The sequence below is a fragment of the Phalangium opilio genome, unplaced genomic scaffold (assembly GCF_054372755.1).
Source record: "Phalangium opilio isolate 3A_F unplaced genomic scaffold, DU_Popi_V2 ptg000390l_1, whole genome shotgun sequence".
Taxonomy (NCBI): domain Eukaryota; kingdom Metazoa; phylum Arthropoda; class Arachnida; order Opiliones; family Phalangiidae; genus Phalangium; species Phalangium opilio.
In genome coordinates this window covers 372,641-397,617 of record NW_028324234.1, presented here as the reverse complement: position 1 = coordinate 397,617, position 24,977 = coordinate 372,641, and the positions used below count along the sequence as shown (strand labels likewise).

Sequence of the window (24,977 nt, the reverse complement as noted above, 5' to 3'; positions counted from 1 at the left end):
CAAAGCCACCCAAAGCCAAATTATTTATTTTACCCAACTCCAACTCCGACCAAAAAAGAGGGAGTCCCTTGGATTTCTATGGAGTTGGAGTTCTCCCAACGCCTTTGCAGTCCTCTAGGCCGAATCTACATCCCTCCCATTTCGCTCTCTCTTGTAGCTCACGAGTCACTAAGCACAGCTCCTATATACTTTCGTTTTCTCTCCTACTATCTCTGCAGCCCTCTTTCAACAAGCGACTGTAGAGGAAGCTGTATAGCATCAGGTTGGCATGCCGTAGGTTCCGGGTTCGAATCTCGGTGGTGGTGGAGAAGTTTTACGAAGTGCTATTTAAAAATAACGAACGAAACATCTTCTTCATCGTCATCTTCATCTTCTTCATCATCATCTTCTTCTACACACCAGGTATAGGCCATCGTATATACGATGAGGCTAAAAATTGGTCAAGTTCCAAAAACATTTCCTCAACCTAAGCCGCGGAACACGGACCCGAGTGCTTGACTCTAGTTTGGCCGCCTACTGCCGCGAGTGTTTCACGTTTCGGAGGGAAAAATTCGGAAACCGCTACCAGAGGACCAACCGTTGGTGTGTTATCAAGAATATTCACTTTCGCCCAAGTGAAGAACTTGGAAACCTCGATACTTCTAGTCCCTTATCTAACTTCTGGTCGAACCCATTTCTGACGTGTTTCCATCGTCCGAGAGAGAACTTAAGTCACGCGAAGTTCACGAACTCATATTTGAGTAAATGAACCAAACCATTTCTGAAACCTTCGCAGGCGTACGCTCATCAAGACACCAAAGTTTCATAGCAATCAAGTTTTTGATTAAGTAGACTGTTGAACTGATCAATGAATTTTTTTTATTGAACTATCATTTAAGATCCCTGACACTGGCTAACATTTTTGTAAAGGGAGCTTCGAATTGATTCATACTGCAAAAGTAAATAATTTTAAATGTGCAAGTATTTTTCATCATTTGATAAAAACAGGGACAGATTTAATTTTAGAAGAAGGAAAGGAGAACAAAGTAATGTGAGCGCGCGTCAAAGTCCCGGACCCTCTTCCACGGGACGGAGGGGTATGAAAGAAGAGGCGGGTCATTAGCGACTGAAATAAAAAGGAATTACGTATTTTTCGCCGTCCTCGTCAGCAACGTCATCAAAACGTAGTTTAAGTGAGCCAATAAGATAATTTGAACTTTTCGTTACGTGTTTTAGGGAGGGGCTTCATACTGGGCTATGAGTCGGACTAAAGTAAATACTAACCGTTCTACATTCCCACTTCTAAAATTATATCTATCCCTTATAAAAACTTGATCGTATAATTCATACAACTGTAAATTTTATTTATTTTAAGTTTATTCTTATAATAACAGAAGTTTAATATTTATATGTTGCACATCACAAATCACCAATTTTACTTAAGTAACTTTTCGAGTCTGATGATTGGGGATTCGAAGAGAATAGACATCAAAAACGATACACCATACGTTAGCACCGTAAATCCCAAAAAATGAATCGCCTAAAAATAGAACGGACATGTATTGAACTTTCTGAACAACTTTTTTACTACACCATTTAAAATACTAAAAAACAAAATTTTATTTAATGTTTAAAGGTGGGTAATTTCTGGCATGGAAAATAAAAACCGGAACATCTAGCAATTAGTCCAACTAAAAAGGAGGGTTTTGATTTTTTTTTTCAAAACAAAATCCATAAAAAAATATATTTTCTTAATTAAATCTGAGTCAAAATGAACCACTTGGAAGCTACTTCATGTCCTAGCCTATATCGAGTGACCAAATGAGCGACAAGATAAACTGAACGTCTGGGAAAAACCAAAAATAAGCTGTATAGACCCAACCAACAAATCTTTTGAACTTTTATAACGGCTCAGATCTCGTCCTAGGGTTTTGAGGCGAGAAAGGGATAACCTGATTGGCTTGATTTTGCCATGCGCAGAACCTGTTTTACCCCAAGAGTGAGACTCTAAGCCAATCAGAATTGGGCTATGATTCTCGAAAATTGTGCGGAAATGGGCGAAAAATAAGAGATTTATTTTCGTCGCTCAGCGACAAATGGTACTACAGTCAACTTTGTTAATCACGTGATCCTATCCCTTAGATGGAGTCGAGACCGAGAAAACTGGTTTATTTGTTGGTTGGGTCTATTATGACAAGTATACAGAGGGTTATTTTTATTAGATATATGCTCTGTTCCAGCTGCGTCTCTATGTAACGTGCTGACAAAAGACTCAAGAAATATCCATGTTTAGAATCTATAATCTCGGGATTTAAATCCTGAAAATGAGTATTTCTTTTGTCTCCTGTAAGCACGCATTAAGCTACGTTACATATAGACCTAGCTTTAGACGTGCTGACAGTCAAAGCTTTATTAGAGTATGTACAGAACTAGCTGTTACCTGCGGCGTCGCTCGCGTGTAATAAGAACTTTCATCAAAATGATACGAAGAATGGGTAGATTTTACTGATGACTAATATTTTTTGTAGCACCCTAGGAATAAAGGCACTCGGCGTTGCCCGTCAGCCCGTCGGGCCATTTTTTACTTCTTTTCTCTCGGACATTATTCCATACAGAAGGGTTTTTAAGTTTTTGGCCGCCATTTAAAAAGATGCCAACAAATCGAACCCAAAAGACCATTCATCCCGGCTATAGGTTAAAGGAAACCCGTGTACTAAATATCTGTGAAATCGGTTGAAACGCGCGGACTTTGTTGCATAGAGAAGAGTTCTTACATTTCTGGGCGCCATTTTTTTAAAATGGCGGCGGATTGGAAAAATCTTTCTTAGTACGCGCGTATTACTTATGAGTCAAGGTTCTTAAACCCGCATCCGCTTATATGTAACGTTCCTGCAAATTTTCAGCCTTCTAGGGCAAGCGGTTTGGGCTGGGCCGCCTGGGCGTTGATTATCAGTCAGTCTGATTTATATAGATATAGACAGAAGTCCATTAAATTAGCCTAGGAAGTGAACAATTACAATGGCTGGTATAGCGTTCGTCTCTGCTGGGATAAAAACTCCTTCTAACTCCATGGATAGGGGGTTAAATTTTTTCCCCTTTCCTATCACAGTTAGAAATCTCGAGCTCCTCTCTAGAAAGTCTTTCTTGACGTGAGCGGGGCGTGACTTCTTCAGCCCATGAACGCTGCATCTCTAAAGGGTAGATTGTTTGCTTTATAAAAAATTAAAAAAAGGAACGGCCTCGGTTGTTAAAGGGAGGGTGAAGTATAAAATCAAGTGGTTTTTAATCGATTCTTCTACTAGGCAGTGGGTTACGCGATTGGTCGGACGTCCTTATTTAAAATTATCTTTTAAATCTGAACCTAATTTGAATTTTAAAATCATTCGGAGCTAGTATTTCCTGAATGTTTTACTATGCAGACTGGTCTTGTATATAGTAGGGGAATCGATAAAAAAAAACCACTTGATTTTCTACTTCACCCTCCCTTTAAATAGTTTTTTTCAATAGGTTTATGAACAGTCATAAAAAACTGAATGACCTTGACTGTTCCAAAATTCACACCCCCATCCCTTCTCCTATTTTTAAGCGGACTCGGTTTTACAGTGGAAGGGGGCGTTTTCGGCCAATAGTTTTTTTGTCTCTCGATAGGGCAAATTTTGGCGTACGAGTCGCACCTAAACCGGAGATCTGAGAAAAATTATCGCGAGGTGGCGAATGTGTCGCCCTTCTTCAGTATTGCTACACAAGAGAGGGGAGTACCAAACCCCGCTTTTGGTTACTTCCTAGGCTAATTTAATGGACTTCTGATATAGATAATAATTTTTAAAATTTATGGAGTTTGAACTAGATATTGTTGTTTTTTTAAGACAAGGGAAAAAGTGTAATATTATCATATTTTAACCTGCATTTACTGGCTGGAAATAGTGATGAAAAGTTTTTACTTTTAAATTTGTGAACGACTTACCACAAAGTCGTTAGTAACATGAAGTGGATTCCGCAGTCTTTGGAAGTAGTACATCATGATGAGCGGATGCGACAGATAAGCGCAATATGTTAGTCGACTCAAAGGTAACCAGAACCTCCATGAGAGAAATTTATCAACGGGACCTGAGTAAAAAAATAAAATCAATCCTATAAAAATAGTTAATGAAATTTTAAAAGGGAAGCTAGTTTTTTATATTTGATTTGCAACCTAGAATTGGCTCAATACAAATGTGACTTTGAATTTTTAGGTTCTTGCGTTGAAATTAACTAATATCGATATTAATGACGCTGTTTTTCCTCTCCGAGAGACGATGACGTCGCGGAGAGGTGTTACACTGGACGAATCTGTGTGTCTGTCTGTCAGTCTGTATGTCACCGTGTTCGCAATGGCAAATCGGAGCAAACTTGTTCGCAGAAAGCAATATTAGCTTCTACTCCATTATCATCGATAGGGTTAAAATTTACGCGGCGATCGGCTAGGGTTACGAGAAACGTCTAGCTTCCCAATGGCAGCTAGGGCCTCCACCAAAGGTTCACGCAATTGTTAGTTTTCTTATCATTTATAGTGAATCAATCGTCTTATATACCCTAAATTTCGAAAAATTGTTAAAGAGGGATACGCTTGAATCCAAACGTCAACAATAACTATGTTTTAAATAATTTTAGGAGTAAAGTTTCTTAAAACGATTTAACTAGAATTAAGGTAAATTAATGACGATTGAAATAATTAATATCACATATTTATTTAAGAAAAACCTTTTATTGCGTGTCGACTCGGAGAAGTTTATTTTGGGTTTCCCAACTTGTTTTGAGTGTTACATTTGACCCATCTTGATTATTTGAATGTGGTTTGTTTTATTAAATGCGTAATTACACGTAGAATCAGAAGTAAGATAATAATAATAATAAAGTCATCTTTATTGACGATATTCTTTTTTTATGAGATTAGAAGTAAAGAGCTCTAGCATTGGTAGTAGATCCTGGCACTAGTGAACAAATTTGAGAATTTTATGCCGCTTCCATCGCGCCTACACTAGAGAGAAAAAAATTGGTCGAGTTCCAAAGAATATCCTACCCCCTTCCCCTCAACCTAAAGCCGCGGAAAACGAACGCGGGTACTTGAATCTAGTTCGGCCGTCTACCACCGCGAGCGTCTCACGTTTCGGAGCGAAAATTCAGAAACCGCTACCAGAGGGCCAACCGTTGGTGTGTTATCAAGAATATTCACTTTCGCCAAGTGAAGAATTTCGTTAGCTCAGTACTTCTAGTCTCATCGTACTTCTGGTAGAATTAAATAGCTTTGTTTTTCACGCGTCTAAATGTGTTACACTAAAAATGTTAAATTCCAAGATTTCGGCCATATTTTACAAAGATGCACCCCTATAATAGGCAGATTTTCCCCCTTCATTAGCACCATGAGTATATGCCATTTCCGTTGATAGCTGCTTCTCCAATAACATTTGCACTGTAGTATGTGGCTACCAATTCTTTTTTGCTAGGTTCACTCAAATGGGAATGGGCATAAAGGAAAAATTTACCTCCATGTCCAGTAATACAGGCGAACATGACCCAGCCAATGGCGATTGCCCACGCAGAACGATTTAGGGAGAAATAAAAGTCCTTAGTTATTATTCCCATATTAGAATTATGTTCGCCGTAGATGTCAACAAGACTCAGGCCTATAGCGACACTCCACAGTACAGCATTCCAACTCTGCATTAATGGAAATGCGAATTTACAATTTCATATCATATTTTACCAAGAAAGTCTACTTTCAAAATATCAAGTTTTTAATATAATTTTTTTTTTAAATCCATTGAAAAATCACGAAAGCTCAGTTTAGATATATCAACAATTTTATCTTGTCGAGCTTGTTCGCCCGTTTGATGACATCACTATGGCGTCAGGATGAAAAGCGCGGAAATCCTATACGCGTCTCGGGCTTCTCGCCAGCATAAACTCTGCTGTCTGATAGCGGAGAGAGTGACACCATCTCACGTGAAAAAATATATCTGTGACGTCAGAGCACGGGAAACGTTTTAGCCTTTCATAAGAAGAGGATTTCAAATAGTTTCATATGAAGCATTTTCAAATGCATCTTGCCAAATAGCCAGAAATCGGAGAATTAAAAGCTTGATATTTTTGAATTCACAGATATTAATTCTATCTTTTGCAATATAAATCTGAGGTTTTTCAAACGAAGCTTCTCATTCCCTTAAAGCAAATTGTTTCTTCGTCCTTTTGAAAACTATACTACAAAAATACAAAATAAGAAACATACCATAGAGAGAAAATTTCTTTTGCCTTCTAATTTCAATATGAAGAAACCAAACAGGCAACCAATCAAATAAGGCCCAATTCTGGTCCAAGGTTTATCGTAAATTTCAGAATTCGTCGTTGTTCCATTACTTGGTAAAAAAAGGGTTATATTTTCACTATTGGAGAAACAATCCCCCAGTACCATTGCTCGGGTTTCAAATTTGGGGGGCTTAATCTGGGGAAACTATTTGAAAGTTGTTATAGGAATTGAATAACAAAATTTTGCATAATTGGTTCATTGGAACCTTTATAATTATCGGAAAATTTGTGTCGACGTGAAATTATTCGTACTTTAAAGATATACAAACTTTTATTGATAAAGAGTACGGAACCGAGTTATTGACTATGAGACAATTGTGGATGAATGAATTTCACTCGTCTTAAGTTTAGTTTTGGTTTGCTTTTAGTCCCCACTACTGTTTGCTATTGAAATTCATCTCTACAAAGATGAAACTTAACGAACTTATCATTATAATTTTTATACACTATATCGCTACAGAATTTTAGGGGGCTACGAGCAATTTTTGGTAGGGTTTACGGATTATTTTGAGGGGGCTAACTTAGAAACTTGGGGACTATAGCCCCCCCAAAAAGGGCCTAGCGACACCACTGCATTCTCCAAGAGTTCAATTCTCACATTCTTGTTTCACCATGTTTAATACTACCCATTACGAAGTTATTAACTAATATCTGAACTGTAGCCGCTAAACGATCGATTAAATTTCCGATTGTTTTACAATATTTAAACCCGGGGCCGCAATAATAATTTAAATGGTATCATCCCTCTAACAGAACAGAAATCCTATTAAACTGAATTTCAATTTGTCAGAAATCCCATTAAACCGAATTTCCATTTTAAATAATTAAAATTTAAACTAGGACTGTTGCTCAGGCTCGAACCTAATCGGGCTCGTGACGAGCGATCCGACTTTGAGCCGAGCCTTCTCTCCACCTATAGCGTTCCGTTGTATTTTTACATGAAATAACGCGTTGGAAAATTTGCTTTCTCTCGCCTCTAACCGTGAACATATAACGATTTCTTCACTTTTTACCAAACGGGTTTTACTGAACCACTACATTCCTAAACATGGGATTGCATTTCTATAGTCGTTCTCAAGTTTTACGTTGGTAGTAGCAATTTTTCTTCAAACTCGTTTTCTTTGAAATTATAATTTTGATGAGTTTTCTAGTAAAATTGAAAGAAAACAGTGATAGACGTGTTTTCTCCTTTTCTTTGGTTCTTTTATAATTCTCAGGAAAACTCGTTATGAGCTGATTCAAACCACTTTACTCATAATAAACCTATCTTACTAGAGGTGTTTGCTTTTATCCTGCACGTATTTTGCGTGCTTCTCAATGTAAAACCTGAATTTAAAGGGTATGCGAATTTACAATTTCATATCATATTTTACCACAAAAGTGGTATTATGTTACACTTTCGAGTCTCTACTTTCAAAATATCAAATTTTTAATATAATTTTTATATTTAAAATCCATTGAAAAAGCACGAAAACTCAGTTTCGATATATCAATAATTTTGTCTTGTCGAGCTTGTTCGCCCGTTTCATGACATCACTATGACGTGAAAATAAAAAGCGCGGGAATCCTATACGTGTCTCGAGCTTCTCGCCAGTCTAAACTCTGGGTCTGATAGCGGAGAGAGCGGCACCATCTCGCGAGAAAAATATATCTGTGACGTCAGCCACGGGAAGCGTTTTAGCCTTTCATAAAAAGTGGATCTCAAATAATTTCATACGAAGCATTTTCAAATGCATATTGCCAAACAACCAGAAATCGGAGAATTAGAAGCTAGATATTTTCACAGAAATTAATTTTATCTTTTGTTATATAAATCAGAGGTTTTTCAAACGAAGCTTCTCATCCCGCAATGCAAACGTTTTTGCATAGAAGTGGTCATTAATATTTATAAGATAACGGTTCTAAAATACACTAACCTGGGGGGTCTTACACTCTTATCCACAATGAAGAAAGTCACAATCCAAGAGGTCAGGATAAGAGCAAATATTAGAGCCAAACCAGCGTAGCGTAGCATTCTCCTTTGACTATGAATAGTAAAATAATACTTTTATAAATGTAGTAAGTATTGATATCATCCTTCGTATATGAAATGGTCAATTCGGCCTATTCTACAAGTGATTTATTTTAATTCCCATGTCTATACCCTAAATTTCCAAAAAGTGTTAAAGAGGCCAACGCTTGAATTGAAACGCTAACAATAGCTATGTTTAAAATGATTTTAGGAATAACGTTTCTTAAAATTATTCAACTATAATTAAGCTAAATTAATGACGATTAACATAATTAATATCAATTATGTTTATTTAATTATTTAAGAAAAACCTCATAATTGCGTCTCGACTCGGAGAAGTTTATTTGGCTTTCCCAACTTGTTCATAAACTGAGACGTTTCAGGGGATTTAGCTATTCGTCAACGTGGTTTCGCGGTCACGTGATGGTGCTATTATTATATTTTTGGTAATTTTAGTAGAGTAGACAATACACACCCTGTCGTGTAAAAATTTGGATGATTTTCTGTAGCAGTATTATCTAGCTATGCTGTAATTAAATAGTTTTTGCATTCTTACCTTTTAAGTAACACTAGAAATAACGGACTGATGATGAAAAATTGTATATCATTGGAAAGATACCACGACCAAGAAATGCACTGAAACATAAACCTTATATCAGAAAATCATTAAATTAACTATGGTAATTTTCTTCATTCCAGCCTGTTTTTAATTACAAAGTTATACCCAATGGGGGCAATTCTCTAAATTTTGAAGCAAGTTATCGCAAGTGATAACTATCGTTTAAAAGGTTGGTGGCAACCTCGTGCCGTCTATCAGAGCACGATATCTATATTTATATGTTTCATCAGGGATAGATTTAATTTTAGAAGTAGGAATGGCGAACGGTTAGTATTTACTTTAGTCCGACTCTAGCCCAGTATAGAGCCTCTCCCTCCAACACGTTACGAAAAGTTCAAATGATCTTATTGGCTCACTTAAACTACGTTTCGATGACGTTGCTGACGGGGACGGTGAATAATGCGTAGTTCTTTTTACCTCTGTCGCTTTGACCCGCCTTTTCTTTCATACCCTTCCGTCCCGTGGAAGGGGGTCCGGGACTATGACTCCATTACTACTTCTCAAATTAAATCTATCCCTGGTTTCATCAACCCTTGAACGTAAAGCGGCGGATGTCTCGCGAATTCCCCTGGTGCTAATAAAAAACATGGTGGTCAAATTAAAATTTTACCTTCTTCAATTATAAAGCAAGCAAAAACTTATCGACCAGCTGAACCCTTTTGCTAAGTTATCAGTGCACTCTAGTGAAATTTAACAAGACGACCCAAGGGCTCATAATAGTAGCCACATCGTACCGTACTTCACAGGCGTACAGAAAAAAATTTGAGTGATTAGCCCCTCGATGCGTTACCTTTAACTGTTGTAAAATTATTATTTAATTTTTTACCTCTCCGAGTGACGATGACGTCACGGAGAGGTATTGCACTGGACGTGTGGGTGTGTGTGTGTGTCTGTCACACCCCACGTGACCGCGTTCGCAGTTTGCGTATCGGAGCAAACGTGTTCCCAATTTCCGGACTGCATTGACAGTTCACGGAAATTTGGAAAATTGTGTTTGTCTCCGCTGGCTATTCTACTTGAGCTCCCACACCACCAGTTTTGGTTTTCGTCCACTCCACATGGACACTAGTCTGTACTTGCTGGCTTCCAAGCACCACCCTCTTCTGCTCTTCGTCAATTTCACCTTGACACAAGCTTCTATGCACCACCATCTTCTGTTCTTCGTCAATTTCACCTTGACACCAGCTTCTATGCACCACCTACTTCTGTTCTTCGTCAATTCCACATTGTCACCAGCTTCTATGCACCACCATCTTCAGGTCTTTGTCCATTCCACATGGACGCCAGTCAATACACTCTAGTTTCTTCTCCTTCGTCATCGTTTGGTTTCAAGATAAACGCGGCAATCGACTAGGGTTACGAGAAACGTCTAGCCTCCCAATGGCAGGGCTTCCACCATCGGCATAGGCGTAGAGTTCTATAGGCCCGTGGGGCCCGAGCCCCCCCAAAAATTTTAGAAGTGGCCACGGGCCCCTCCAAAAATTTGTCATCCATAATACCGAAATCATGAAGATAGTGACCTCATAAAAATAATTTTTGCGTTTAAATGACTGCAAAAAACCATTAAAACCACTACAGAGCAGTGTTTTCCGAACAGAATAGTTTTATTTTGATCTGTAAAATGTAAACAAGACGACCCAAGGGCTGGGCCATAATAGTAGCCACATCGGTATCTACTTAATTATTCTTACTTCAATAAATTCACTTTTGTTATAATTGAAATAGTGCGACATAAACAGAGAATTTGAAATTTACTTCTGTTATATTTGTAAGAGTGCGAGATAAACAGAAAACTTGAAATTTACTTATGTTATAATTGTAATAACCCGGTTCCGAGAAGCTTTTGCTTTTAAAATTCCCCACGATTTCTTTGAATGTTGAAATAGGGGAGTGGGATTGAAAGCGTGAAATACTTGTCGACGGGTGATAGGAGTTTTAAACGGAGATTTAACCTTCCATTTTAAGGCTATATCATAATCCTCTCTCTCGCTTGAAACATAGAGCTAATGTGAACCAAACAATGCTTAACCTTACTAGTTAAATTTAATGCAATGCTTAATCATCTCATATTAACTCTTACTTCAATGATGAACGAAATATATCACCTCGCCACAATCCTATCCCATCAGCTCCATTGACTCTCCGTTCAATTAGGAAAGAAAAATTTTATACTACCAAAGGCAGAACAAAGAAGGCAGTACAGAGATACTCCTACAATGCCACCGCCAACAGGGCAGGTCATACTAATGCCCATATCGTAGATGTATATCATACGATGTGGCTAAAAAGTGTAGTTTCTAAGAGATTTTTTTTTCCATTTCGTTGAAAAAGTGAATTGACCGGTCAAGGCAGCAGCGGCTGGCAGCCCATCCTAACCAGATTGGCTGGTTTTCATGGTTTTCACGTCAAATAAATTTAGATACTACAACAATTTCGTTGACCGTTGACACAAATAATGGAAGGAATGAGGGATGGGATTGAAAAGTGCAACTGGTCCTCTGAAAATAACCCGTTTTTAGTATGCTCTTGTCTAGTATAGTCTGAAGCCGATTAGGCTTTAGACATGAAGTTCGTAACATGTGCCATTGTGCCTGGAGAAGCTACACGATATTCTCCAAGCTCCTGGGAAAAAACCCCCTTATGCGGAGGAATATAATTCGGTAGGGCGGCTCCTTCGGATCCTTGCGATCCTTCCGCTTTAAGAACCGATTTACCAGGTACATAAATTAGGGAACTACTATAAAGACTGAATATTCTTTAGTTAAAACTATACACAATACCAAAGATTATTTGGGAGTAAGGCACGAAGATCTTATCAATCTGTGTAGCTTTTGCTTAGACTATTTAAGACGCCGTGTATCTGTTTTTTACGAGGATTTTTTTCTGTTCTCGCGGCTACGTCGAGCCCAGCCGCTGGAGGCTCGGGAATCGGGATACCGCCGATACCTAGCCGAGGCTTAGTTAGTTTTCGAGTCTACTATTATTCGCAGAGCTATTTTTCTGTTGAAATTATAAAAATTCTTATAATATTTAGTTGAAGACTTATTAAATGACTGGAAAATTTTCGAAACTTGAGCTTTAAAACGTTGAATATAATATAACGACTAACGAACGATACCGCAAATTTGCCTTTCAAGCTTCCCGGTTATGTCGCCGGCGAGGTCGAGTCGAGGTCCCATGCAAGAAAATAGTAATAGCCGTCGCCGATTGGTCTGGCATTAAAGAGGCTATCTACGGTTAGGGGACTTATGATTGGTTAAAAGCTTTTTTGTTCGTCTGTTTAGTTTTTACTTCGGGAATGTCATGAAATATATGGCCAAAGCTATGGAAAATTGGGACTTACGTACTTTATGTGTGAAGCATAATCCGCTTTTGGAATAGTGCGACGAATGTAAGGCCAGGGAGGAATTCGAAGGGAGACGGAAATTGCAACAGAGTTATCGGCGTGTCATGCGCAGTACAATCTACCGGACTTTTAGATTTTAGTGCAAATCAAAGCCGATTCAAGGATGATGGCGGGAGGATGCGAAATCTGAGAGAAATAGGCGCGCTGTGGAACGGCTTAGGTCCGGTGGAACGCAATAGATGGGGGAAATACTCGGAATAGGAATTAAATTTGTCCTTGATAGGGAAAAACAAGACGGCGCGCATTATAGATCCCTGTTAAAAAACCCTCTGCCGCAGTCTCGTCTGAACGTATGTGAAAGGCTCGGGTTGATAATCCCTCTTTAAACATCTAGTATCCCTGGTAAGGCGCGGCGCTGGTAAAACTGCATAGAGTTGATAAACAATTTTCAAAATGTTTTTCGAGGCACAAGTATAAATTAGTCTTATGGGTTAAGTCGCTCTCATGGTTTTCTAAGTTGGTGATTTTCCCAAGTTTTGAAAGTGGTCTCGAAATTTTAGTAAGGATTTTTACATTCGCATTGTAATGCGCAAATACGAATAAATTTATTTTAAAACGGCCTAGATTATCTTTAGAGGAAAACATAGTACATGGATATACTTAATAAATATACTATATATTGTAGTATATATAAATTTAGAACTTAATTTTCGTTAGGAATTTATTTACATCAGATGCATGCATCATGCATGATGCTATCTATGTATTGGTCCAGGCCGGTTGGGCGGGCCCCACCAAACATTTTCGAAACTCTACGCCTATGACCATCGGTTCACGCGAATGTGTTTTTTATCTATTATTATAATGGAAACGAATCGTATATATATCCCAAAATTTGACAAAAGCGGGCAAGAGGGGTACCCTTCACTTTAAACGTCAATATTAGCAAAGTTTCGAAAGATAATAGGAACAACTTTATTTTAAACGATTTAACTATTTTTAAAGTTATTTACTGGCGATTAAAATAATTAATATCATTTATATTTAATTAATTATTTAAGATAAACTTATTTCTATGTAATGACACAAGTGAGAGTTTATATAGAACGAGTAATGTAGATTGCATCCGAATCGAAACACTACACGCATATCAAAGTTAATATAAAGCGAATAGGATGATAAGATCTCTTACAAAACGATAACATTTCCTTTCTGCAGAATATTAAATGGAAATATTTTAAATATTTTTCGGCATTGCGATTCTTTTAGTAGTTGTGTAGCTATAAAGCTCTGTTTCATCTTAATATTCCAAGAACATCTTTTGATATTAACATTTCAAATTTGGTGTTTACTTTTTAATTCAGCTTTACTAGATTTATATATAGTGTAAACGCATTTTTTATATTCATTAGCTAATATGGATGTTATTTCTTCATCTATCCACAAGTGTTGAAACGATTGGGTCTGTGTACCCTAGATTTAAACTAGAAATGACCTTGTTTCGCCTCCTCTTAAAGGAGTTGTTAACGGTTCAGAGTGAGCCGAAAGTTAAATACACCCTTTAGTGATACATTTTAGGTCCTCATTAGAATTACTGAGGGTACAAAGGAAATTGTTAAACGCTTAAGCCTTTGCTAAAGACCTTGGCAATATTTCCCCAATTTGAACTATGTATTTCCGGTTTTTCTCATTGGCCGGTGGACCTGTGTTTAGAAAGTAAATTCGTCTCGGCTCGGAGAGGTTTATTTTGGTATCCCAACTTGTTTACTTCTGTTATAATTATAATAGTGTGACATGAACGGAAAACGTGAGTGAGTACCCCCGCAATGCGCATCCTTTAACCGTGGTAAAATGATATACCCGAAAATACCCTTTATAATAAGTACTGAAGATCAGAGTGAATAGCCCCTCGATGCCCTAACAAAAAATTATAACCCTTTATCCTTACTTCAATAAATTTACTTACGTTATAATTGTAATCTGGGGCCCCAAGCTAGCACCTTCTTTTAAAACTCTTCTCGATGTATGGAGAAATACAGGTAACTTCTAACACCGAGTCTAACACCACCTTAAACCATTCTAAATATAACGTCGTTATATACTTTTTACAAATCCCCTTCGATTTCCTTGAATTTTGAAATAGGGGAGCGGGATTGAAAGCGTGTCGACAGGTGACAGGAATTAAACCTCCAATTTGAATTAAGGCAATACCATAATCATTTTTTATTAGCACGACTTCCGCCGATTTTCGGTCAAGGATGACTTATCACCTTTTTAAATATCGCGCACTCATAGAACGCACGAGGTTGACACCAACCCTTTAGACGATAGTTATCACTTGCCATAACTCGCTTAAAAAGTTAGAGAATTGCCCCATTCTCGCCTTGGCTGGTTCGGTAAACGTTCCATTTAGCATTTGTAATGAAAATCGATTTCGTGGTTGAATGGATTAATGAAATATTCTCATTTTTTAAACCGTTGCCTACGTCGTTAATCAAGGCCTTGCGTGGCGCCGATTTTTATTTTTCGTTTTGGCAATTTAAGTTGCCTAATTCTCTCACCTGAGGCGCTATTAGCTGGACTTCAATAATTTGAAATGTTCATTTTCTCGTGCTTGGAATTTGAAATGTTCATTTTCTCGCGCTCGGAATTTTAAATACTCATTTTCGCGTGCGTTTCGGTTCAGCTGTCAATGAAATCTCGCGGTAAAATAGGAAGAAAATAAGAAGTCTCGTTTCTTAAAAGTAACCCCCTTCGAAACTACCGCGCACAGGCCTTGATTAACGTAGGCATTGTTTAAACTATTAGTTCGCATCATAGCTAAAGTAGTTAAAATGTATTAATAGAATGGCACAGTGATATTTTGATTATACGTAAAAATATGTGTGAGGTGGAAAACTAATAATTACGTAAGTTGTTCCGTCGAATAGGTTATTGATGTAAAGAAGATTTTGCCACCAGTACTTCGTGCAAATATTGCTTTCCTGCGAATCGTAAGGCCAGTAGGGACCACTTCCCATAAAATTGAACAAGGAAGCACCGAAGTATACGATAAGTGCATAGACAGGAGTTAACCTGAAAATATTTTAAGTAAGCTTCTCTATTTAAATAATAATGCTTAGTAGACGATAGCCTGGAATATTGAACTCAAAGGTTGGAACTTGCAGAATTATTAGATCCATCTCTAACAGCGTGGGAAGTAAGGCGGTGGCACAGGGCAAATGACCGGTTTAAAAATTGCCTGGACCAGTTTAAAAATTAAATAAAAAAATTCAAGGGTAGCCAGAGTCCAGACATTAATTCAAATATTTTAATTATCCACTTATTTAGTTTAGCAGACGACGTGCCCTGCTCAGGGGTCATAGACCAGTTTATTTATTCCAGGCCAGTGGGGGGTCACAGGTCAAATGTCCAGGTTAAAAAAAATTCTTATTTCCCACCCTGATCTCTAATGTCTAATAGCGTTTTCCATTACGGTGATCCTGGCGCTCCCTGAGTGCTCCCAAAAAATATTCGTCTTTCAATGGAAAAGTAAACGAGCGGCTCTGAGACGGAGGCGCGTTTTCCATTACACCAGTAGTTTCCTCCCGGTTTGCTCCCGGAGGAGGCCGTCATTAAACATCAGATCGTACGAGATTTGAAATCGCTATCGATTTTGATGATTTCAATATCTTTAGAATGATTTGACTGATTTGGAGATGATTTGAATGATTTGAGAGTGATTTTTCACGACTTTAGGGTGATTTGGATTCGATTTATGTGATTTGAAGGATTGGGAAATGATTTGAACGATTTGAATGACTGGTGAAGATTGAATTATTTGTCGTGAATTTGAATTATTTGTCGAGGACTTGAATGATTTGTCGAGGATTTGAATGATTTGTTGAGGATTTGAATGATTTGTCGTGGATTTGAATGATTTGTCGTAGAGTTGAATGATTTGTCGGGGATTTGAATGATTTGTCGCTGTTTCGAATGATTTGTCGAGGATTTGAAATTTTTGAATGATTTGACGGGGATTCGAATGATTTGTCGAGGATTTGAATGATTTGGTGTGATTCGAGTGATTTGGTAGTGATTTGAATGATTTGGTGCGATTTGAGTGATTTGGTAGTGATTTGAATGATTTGATTGATTTTATGATTTCTTGATTTGACTGCTATCTATAGTGGTTCACTGATATTTATAGTTATTTCAATTGTTTACTAGTGATTTCACTGATTTGAACGATTTGATTGATTCATAGGGATTTTAGTGATTTGCTTGATTATGGAAGGGATTTATGTGATTTTAATGATTTGAAAACCTAGGTGTTCGACATTTGAAGGAGTGACAGCCCCCTAGTCCCAACCGCTCCGACTCTAGAGTCTAGAGACGGTGCGACCAAAATGGAGCGCCTAGTGACGTCACAAAACCACTCTGAAAAAACTTTTGTCTTTCAGGTCCTCCGAGCTATAGCGATGACGTATCAACAAAATACGGAGGGCTCTTGGAGCGCTCGCACGTGACCCCAATGGAAAAATCTATACATCACCATTAGCGGATTATAACAATAAGTGAGACATTTGGGGGAAAATCCTGAATGATAGTCTGTTTCAGAGCGATTTCGCAATCGCGAAATGCGGAAAAGGAATTACGGCATTTCGGAACGGAAATATTTAGTAGCCCTACGCGCCTATAGCTGTTAAAAGGCAGTAGATAACTCCGCCGACCATTGAGAGGACTATCGGTATAGTAACTAACTCATTAAGCACTGGCTTATTTGACTCTAACCATATCCGGAACCATCTCTGTTAGCCAACTTCTTGTTAGGTCCGATCACCGCGCCACCTACGGCATTTCCCTCATTTTGAGTTGGCAGGCTGATTTGCGCGCCAGTAGCGGGCAAGAAACGAAACTTTAAGGTGTGTCCTGTGGTTTGCGGTAGCGAATCAGAAACGGTGACAAGAACAGCTGTTTTAATTGACTGCTAGAAATTCCGGTCAAACTAGTGTGGGGTCCTAGGCCCACGGATTGTAATGGATTTTCATAAAGTTCTAGCCAGACGACTTTTCAACGATCGGCGCTGAAGAAGTTTTGAACATGCCCCACAGTTTGAATGCCACAGCCTCTCGGCGTGGGATATTTTTCAGTAGATTAGATCGTTTTCCTAGTGGGGAGGAAACTTTCGACCCTCTTTTACGATTGCCATAGGCAATTTTGACTTGCAGGGATGGATACTATATAATGCCTTAGTGTCCAATACTTCCCAGGAAAAGAAGTCATCAACTTCTGATAAACGCCATATAGTCCGCAAAGCGAATCGGCCGGCCAAAATAAACAACCCGGGATTTTAGTGGTGTACTATTTCCATAAGGGTCTATATCACTGGTAGAAAATAAAGTCACGTGGACCAATAGCTAACGCTTATAAATTCCAAGTATTAATAAGACCTTACAACAAGGTAGAAAGTCCTAGATCAGTCCGTTTTTGTATCGTCCGTCTTGAAACAGACATTCATTACGAATTTGTACTGATATAATGTGTACTGTGTCACTTATTGTTATTATCCGCTATGATATCTGCTTTTTTAAAATTAGATTTAGGCCTACCTGATGTATCTATGCAGGTAAAATACTCCCAGTTTCTTAATAGTAAAAGAAGATCCATCTTTTACGAAGAGATAAGTCAAAAGAAATCCGCTGGAAATGAATAATATAAAAAATATATATCAATAAATTTTAAGGTAATTTTGAAAATAGTGTCTAACCTCATTAGAAAAAAAGTATCCACAGCGTATGTGGCATTTGAAATTGCTCTGTAAGTCCATTTTTTGAATTCATTGGATATATCAGCAGTATTACTAGCTTAATTTTTAATGTCCATGGAATTAATGTTATATCCTTTATTAATAATTTCAGGAGTCCATTAAATTAGCCAAGGAAGTAAACAAATAAAATAGCTGGAATAGCGTACGTCTCTGCTGGCGTAAGAACACCTTTTAAATCCATCGATGGGGGTTAGTTTTTCCCCCTTTCCTAACTCTATTAGAAATCTCGAGCTCCTCTCTTGGAAATCTTTCTTCACGTGAGCGGGGCGTGACTTTATCAGCCCATGAACGCTGCATCTCTAAAGGGACCGGAAAACTGGGTAGATTCCTCTCTATAGCACGTTTGCTATTGCTATATATATAAAAAAGAATGACAAAAGACCGAATGGCCTTGATTTTTCCCAAATTCACAGCCCCCATCCCTTCCCCCGATGCTATGCTAGAGAGGGCTTGGTTTGTACAGTTTTCCGGTCCCTTTAGAGATTCAGAGCTCATGTTCAGCCAATAGGTTTCTCTCCCAATGGAGCAAATTTTGGCGTACGAATCGCACCTAAACCGGAGGTCTGAGAAATGTTATCGCGATGTGGCGAATGTGTCGCACTTCTTCAGTATTGCTACACAAGTGAGGGGAGTCCCAAACCCTTCTTTTGGTTACTTCCTAGGATAATTTAATGGACTTCTGATAATTTGAATAAAACTTACCATATTGCATACCAGCCAAAACGAAAGTATGTCCCAAAATAATCCAAGTCATACTAACTACTCTAATTCCATGCAGATTATTAAACTGACCCTGTCTTACCGACGTATCCAATATAGCTTCACCATTTTTTAGAACGGAGAAACAAAGTAGCGCTTTTCCCACTAAAATGATAGTAAATTTGAAGTTTACTTTTACCCGCGCCGCCGCTCATGTGTAATAAGAACTTCCATCAAAATGTTATAAAGAATGGGAACATTATACTGATGACTAATATTTTTTTGTAGCGACCTAGGAGCGAAGGCACTCGGCGTTGCCCGTCAGCCCGTCAGGACATTTTTTTATTACTTTTCACGCGGACATTATTCCATAAAGAAGGGTTTCAAGTTTTTGGCCGCTATTTAAAAAGGTGGCAACAAATCGAACCAGAAAGACCATTCAACCCGTCTATAGGTTAAAGGAAACCAGTGTACTAAATAATTGTGAAATCGGTTGAAACGCGCGAACTTTGTTGCATAGAGAAGATTTTTTACATTTCTAGGCACCATTTATTAAGATGGCGGCAGATTAGAAAAATATTTCTTAGTACGCGCCTACTACTTATGAGTAACGTTCTGCAAATTTTCAGCCTTCTAGGGCAAGCGGTTTGGGCTAGGCGTTGATTATCAGACAGTCTGTTAGTCAGTCAGTCAGGACTTTGATTTATATAGATATAGATAGGTTGAAATACGCTTAAGGGGAGGGTGAAGTGGAAAATCAAGTGATTTTTTATCGATTCTACCACTACTTATAAGACCATTCTGCATAGTGAAACATCCAGGAAATGTCTCCGAATGATTTTAAAATTAAAATTAAGTTGAGATTTTATGGATAATTTAAAATAAGGACCTCTGACCAATCGCGTAACGCGATGCCTTCCTCTTAACAAAATTTCAATTGCACGCTCTACATCTCGCGCCACGATTATCACAAATCTCGCGAGAAATTTCATTTGGCATGGAGCATGCCACGAGAATTTTGTTAACAAAAAGGCAGGACATTACGCGACTGGTCAGAGGTCCTTATTTAAAATTATGCATAAAATCTCAACTTAATTTTAAAATCATTCGGAGTCTGTATTTCCTGAATGTTTCAAAATTCTCGTGGCACGCTCCATGCCTAATGAAATTTAGCGCGAGATTTGATAAAATTTGCGTCCAATGTGATAATCGTGGCGCGAGATGTAGAGCGTGCAACTGGAATTTTGTTAACACATAAAAATACAGAATCTAAACTTACCTGATCTTTTATCTCTATCATCGAATAGTTTTGATGTTGGTATATTCGGTTCACTGGCATTTATTTTTTCAGTATGGTCTACCATTGATATCTCACTATCGGCTACCTTGTACTGCATGGAACTTGCATTGAAATTTATTTGGAGCTCGTTGGATTTGGTAGTGTAACGTTTAAATATGTCATATCCAGTTCCCATCAAGCTTAATGCAACAACTAAACATAGAATTGATCTGAAATTTAAAAAAATCAACGTTTATAAATTGTTCGGTAGAACATTACACCGTTGTCTTTTAAAGACAAGTTGGAAAACCAAAATAAATCTCTCCAAGAAAAGACGCAATTAAGAGCTTTTTCTTAAATAACTAAGTAAGTAATTGATGTTAATTATTTTAATCGTCAGTAATTTACCTTAATATAAGTTAAGTCGTTTTAATAAACTTTATTCCTATAATCATTTTAAACATAGCTATTGTTGACGTTTGAATTCTAGCGTATGCCTCTTTAACAATTTATGGAAATTTAAGGTATATAACGCGATTGATTCAGAGCAAGTGATAAGGAAGCCACAAATGCGTGATCCGTGAATCTTTGGTGGAGGCCCTGCCATTGGGAGGGTAGACATTTCTTGTAACCCTAGCGGATCGCCGCGTACGTCTTAACCCTGACGATGATAATGGAGTAGAAGCGAACATTGGTTACTGCTGCAAATTGCGAACGCGGATACAGACAGACAGATACGGCCAGTGTAATACCTCTCCGTGATGTCACCGTTACTCGGAGAGGTAAAGATCTGTGTCTGTACATTGTAGGAGGACATTTAACAGTTGTCCATTAAAGACATGAGCGCGTATATACTCTTCACATAATGTTTAAGAAGAACATTAAAAGCATTTATTTATGGTTGATTTTAATTTCAGTGAGATGTCTAATGCTTAAAAAATTTGTATGAAACATCTTCAAGCTGGGATTTGAAATATGCCTTTTAACTTTCGTGCCGTTTGCAAATGCAAAGGCCCGTTTTCTATCTTGAAGGAGAGAGGAATGGAGTGGCAACCCCCATATCTATAGCGTTGCCTGTGTACCCCCACCTACGGCACCGTAGTCCTCCCAGCATCCTCAGCGGTTAGGTAGGGTCGTACTGGACGAAATTGTAAAGCACGCTCCCTCTATCTTAAAAATAGAACCTAGTTCTCGTACATATAAAATGGCGCTACGCGGCAGCACTTAGCAATCGCCTACCGAAGGGTAGGGGCGTGCGCGAGGTACATTGGGAGAGATACGGTGCCGCAGGTCGCCCATCATCATTTCCAGTCCATCTCAACTCCCTTATCCCTGTTTCTATGATGATGCGTTTATAAAGGAGAACACTAGCCATTGCTTTCACTCCTGTGTGTGGAAGAAGTAACATTTCCAGCCCAGCGCAGAGGCTTGAGAGATGTCCATTAAATTAGCCTAGCCATTTACTTAGAGAAAGGTCTTCTTACATTAATCCAAATTCCTTTGCTTTCATTATTGACGTATCCGGCAAACAATTGGCTTTTACATCAGGAAGGTTATCGAGGTTAATAATTAAACTGAAAATTGGGACTTTGCCTAAAAACAAATCATTGCGTTAAAAACTATAAAGATCAGACTTTGGCCCGTGTTTACTTATAAGTTTAATGAGTGCTTCTTTGCTCAAATCCGCTGATGTACAGGTATTGGGGATGCAAATTCCAGTTTTCACTGATAAACCAGACTGAATAAATAATTTCATTAAAATTATGGTTCAAGCTCAGACCACCCGGAGCCTCCGAGATATCTCGGAGGCGGAGGCTCCGGACCATCTAACCCATGGACATGCAATAGAATTGGGAGCTAGGTTTTCTTAGAGCAACGTCTGACACTAACGCTCTGGCGGCAGACGTTCGAAGTTTTTCACCAAACCCTAGGAAAATTGGCGCCATTTGGTTTTTTGAGGAGTAGAGGTTCAACTTCATTATTTATTTTAGCCTCTCTCTGTCATTAAAGATTCATAAACTATCTATCAAGTTAGTTTTTGTAAATATCACTCTAGTATTGTTTATAAAGTCTGTTTAACTTTAAGCCTTGGCTAAAAAATATCCCGAACCATTACAGACGAATTTTTCTTTACGGGACATTTGGCGATAAATTGTGGTCAGTAGACGCGTGAGGGCGCGTGCTACGCATTGCCATTTGTTAGCGTGGGTTTAACATGGCTTTGCCTGTCCATGGGTTTGGCGGTCTGAGGTTCAAGTTATAACTTACGAATAAAGCTTACATTTTTCATAGAAATCGATGCGAGACAATATCTTCCTTTGAATCCCAACGGAAACATATCGAGTTTTGAAGCTTCGAAACTCATGCATTGATCGTAATTTCCCGGCCAAAATAAATTACCCCTTAGAATACCACTTCCAGGCTTTCCATAGGAATCCAGTACTGTTTAAATGATTAGAAATGATAATCACCGAAATTTTCCAAGGAACATACTTTTCTAGAAGCACTGGCTATATGAGTATTTTTATACGAAGAAAGGCCTGCCCTTTTCTGTCACGACTTTTCGCCCGACGGCAAGCGACAACCGAAAAATAAAACTTACTTGCGCTGGACAGATATTTCGTTGAGTGTGGCGATATTAGATTTCTATTTTTTCGGTCGCGTTCAAGGTTACAGCTCTGCGCGAGCCAATCAGCAATAAGCTAGAGTCGTGACGTCATTTTCGACCACGCGTGTTCGGAAGAGGCCTTCCGCGGTTCGCCATGTTTTTATTTATTTAGTTCCTAATCAAGTCAGCTACTAGCACAAATTCCTGAGAATGCCCTCAGTTCAATGCTGAAAGTTTTATTGAAGAGGTTCGGAACCATCCATATCTTTATGATATGCGACTCAAAGATTGCAAAGACCAAAAAAGAAAGACAATAGATGGGCCGCAATTGGTGTACAAATGTTCAGTTTATCTGGTAAGCCTTGAAAACGCTATAACGCTGGGCGACAACGTAAAAAACAAATCTGACGTTTGACGTCCAGCTACGAAGTAGTTTTTTCGGTCATGTAAAAACCATGCTTTAATCTCACGGTAGCGTTGTAGAAGAATATCGTTCTATAGAACGAATCCTCGAAAGGGAAAGTTGTTTCATATTAATTTCATGTGATTGTTTATTAATGTCATTTGAACTTAGGTGCAGCTACTTTGGACAGTGTGGGGAAGAAAAAAGTAACAACGAGTTTGGAAACCAAAATAATCCTTTCCGAGTCGAGACGCAATTGAGAGGTTTTTCTTAAATAAATATAATTGATATTAATTATTTTAATCGGAAGTAATTTACCTTAATTATAGTTAAATCGTTTAAGAAATGTCATTCCTAAAATCATTTCAAACATAGCTATAGTTGAGGTTTGAATTCAAGCGTATGCCTCTTTAAGAATTTTTGGAAATTTAGAATATATAAGGCGATTGATTCGCAGTAAATGTAAAGAAAACTCGCAATTGCGTGAACTTTTGGTCGAAGCCCTGCCATTGGGAGGCTAGACTTTTATCGTAACCCTAGCCGATCGCCGCGTAAATCTTAACCCTAACGAAGATAATGGAGTAGAAGCTAAAATTGCTTTCTGCGAACACGTTTGCTCTGATTTGCCAACTTCGAACAGACGGACAAACAGACACGTCCAGTGTAATACCTCTCCGTGATGTCATCGTTACTCGGAGAGGTAAAAATAGACACATTTATAAAGGTACATGAACAATAAACGCTATATTCTACAAACAATAAGAGTTCACCGTAAGTCGTAGAATAGACATTGAAATTTAAGTTGAATCTACTTGGCAAAGGTGAAACGCGAGGGGCTAGTCATTCGCCAAAATTTTGTACACCTGATTTTTGATTTCCAAATTTTTATGTGAATTCCGTTGATCACTGAACGAATTCCTTAATTTCTGTGATTACGATTATTTTAGGTGATTTCTATATACAAGACACTGATTTCCCGTTATTGCCGCAGATTCCTGTTTGAATTCAAATGCCGTAATTACCACTGGATTCTTCGTGAATTTCGATGAATGCAGTGATTAGAGAGTGATTATTTCTGTTTCAACTTATTACGATTTTTATTTTTAGTTTTCGAATTCATCGATTATTTCACGAAATGCGTGATTACCGAGGTGATTTCAAATGATTACTAGTAAATCATGTGATTATTTCTGATTTTCTCAAGATTTCATGTGATTATTTCTGATTTGCTCAAGATTTCATGTGATTATTTCTGATTTGCTCAAGATTTCATGTGATTATTTCTGATTTGCTCAAGATTTCATGTGATTATTTCTGATTTGCTCAAGATTTCATGTGATTATTTCTGATTTGCTCAAGATTTCATGTGATTATCGGATATTTCTGATTACCTTTGATTACCCACAAGAAGATTTTGATTACTAAGAATTCTATAAATCAAGTAATCGATTTCTGCGGTTTTGTACACCTGATTATCTAAGTGACTAACCCCTCATTGAAGCGAGAAACATAATGTACTTTCGTCTATAATATACTTTGCTTATCATGACTTTCTTAAAATTTGCACTTTTGCAAATTGGGCCTATAGCTACGAATCCCTTAAGTTCAGAACGATATCAAATTTTAGAGATACTTAAATTATTGTTATTTACATGGTTTTGCCCACTCTTCACTCATTGAGGAAACCAAATTGTTCAGGTCAGTAGCGCATTGAGTTGGTACATTAGCATGATTGTCATGATCAACTTCTATTTCGTGAAATGGTGAGTGATCGTGTAGTTTTGGAGTTCCGTAGTCTACGTCTACAGTAACAAACTTGGATTCACTTGCGCAAATTCCAATGGCAAAGGAGCCAATTACCAAAATTAGAAATGTCATCAGA

General features: G+C 38.0%; 1 protein-coding gene across 4 annotated transcripts; it reads right to left on the bottom strand.

Moving 5' to 3' along the window:
• Positions 1-1,322: 1,322 nt before the first annotated feature.
• Positions 1,323-24,977, bottom strand: LOC149594127 (nose resistant to fluoxetine protein 6-like). Of its 4 annotated transcripts, none has more exons than XM_089861374.1 (15): positions 24,748-24,977; positions 22,366-22,526; positions 21,735-21,822; positions 21,569-21,677; positions 20,085-20,314; positions 18,809-18,970; positions 18,047-18,143; positions 17,889-17,978; positions 15,207-15,372; positions 8,889-8,968; positions 8,238-8,345; positions 6,245-6,371; positions 5,502-5,676; positions 3,944-4,086; positions 1,323-1,519 (listed from the first exon to the last, which is right to left on the bottom strand). In XM_089861374.1, exons 1-15 carry the CDS (start codon positions 24,971-24,973, stop codon positions 1,415-1,417), a joined length of 2,067 nt encoding a protein of 688 aa, XP_089717500.1. In that variant the 5' UTR covers positions 24,974-24,977; the 3' UTR covers positions 1,323-1,414. The 4 variants fall into 4 exon arrangements, with proteins under 4 accessions (XP_089717500.1, XP_089717501.1, XP_089717502.1 ...); XM_089861375.1 differs by having other exon boundaries at positions 21,735-21,809; positions 24,748-24,885; XM_089861376.1 differs by lacking the exon at positions 24,748-24,977 and adding an exon at positions 22,578-22,874 and having other exon boundaries at positions 21,735-21,809.

Coding starts and splice junctions, on each gene's coding strand:
- LOC149594127 (XM_089861374.1), bottom strand. CDS start 24,973: ATGACATTTCTAATTTTGGTAATTGGCTCCTTTGCCATTGGAATTTGC. Junction 18,144..18,808: donor TTTGGCTGGTATGCAATATG/GTAAGTTTTATT, acceptor TTAAAAATTAAG/CTAGTAATACTGCTGATATA. Junction 1,520..3,943: donor ATGTTACTAACGACTTTGTG/GTAAGTCGTTCA, acceptor TTCTATTTTTAG/GCGATTCATTTTTTGGGATT.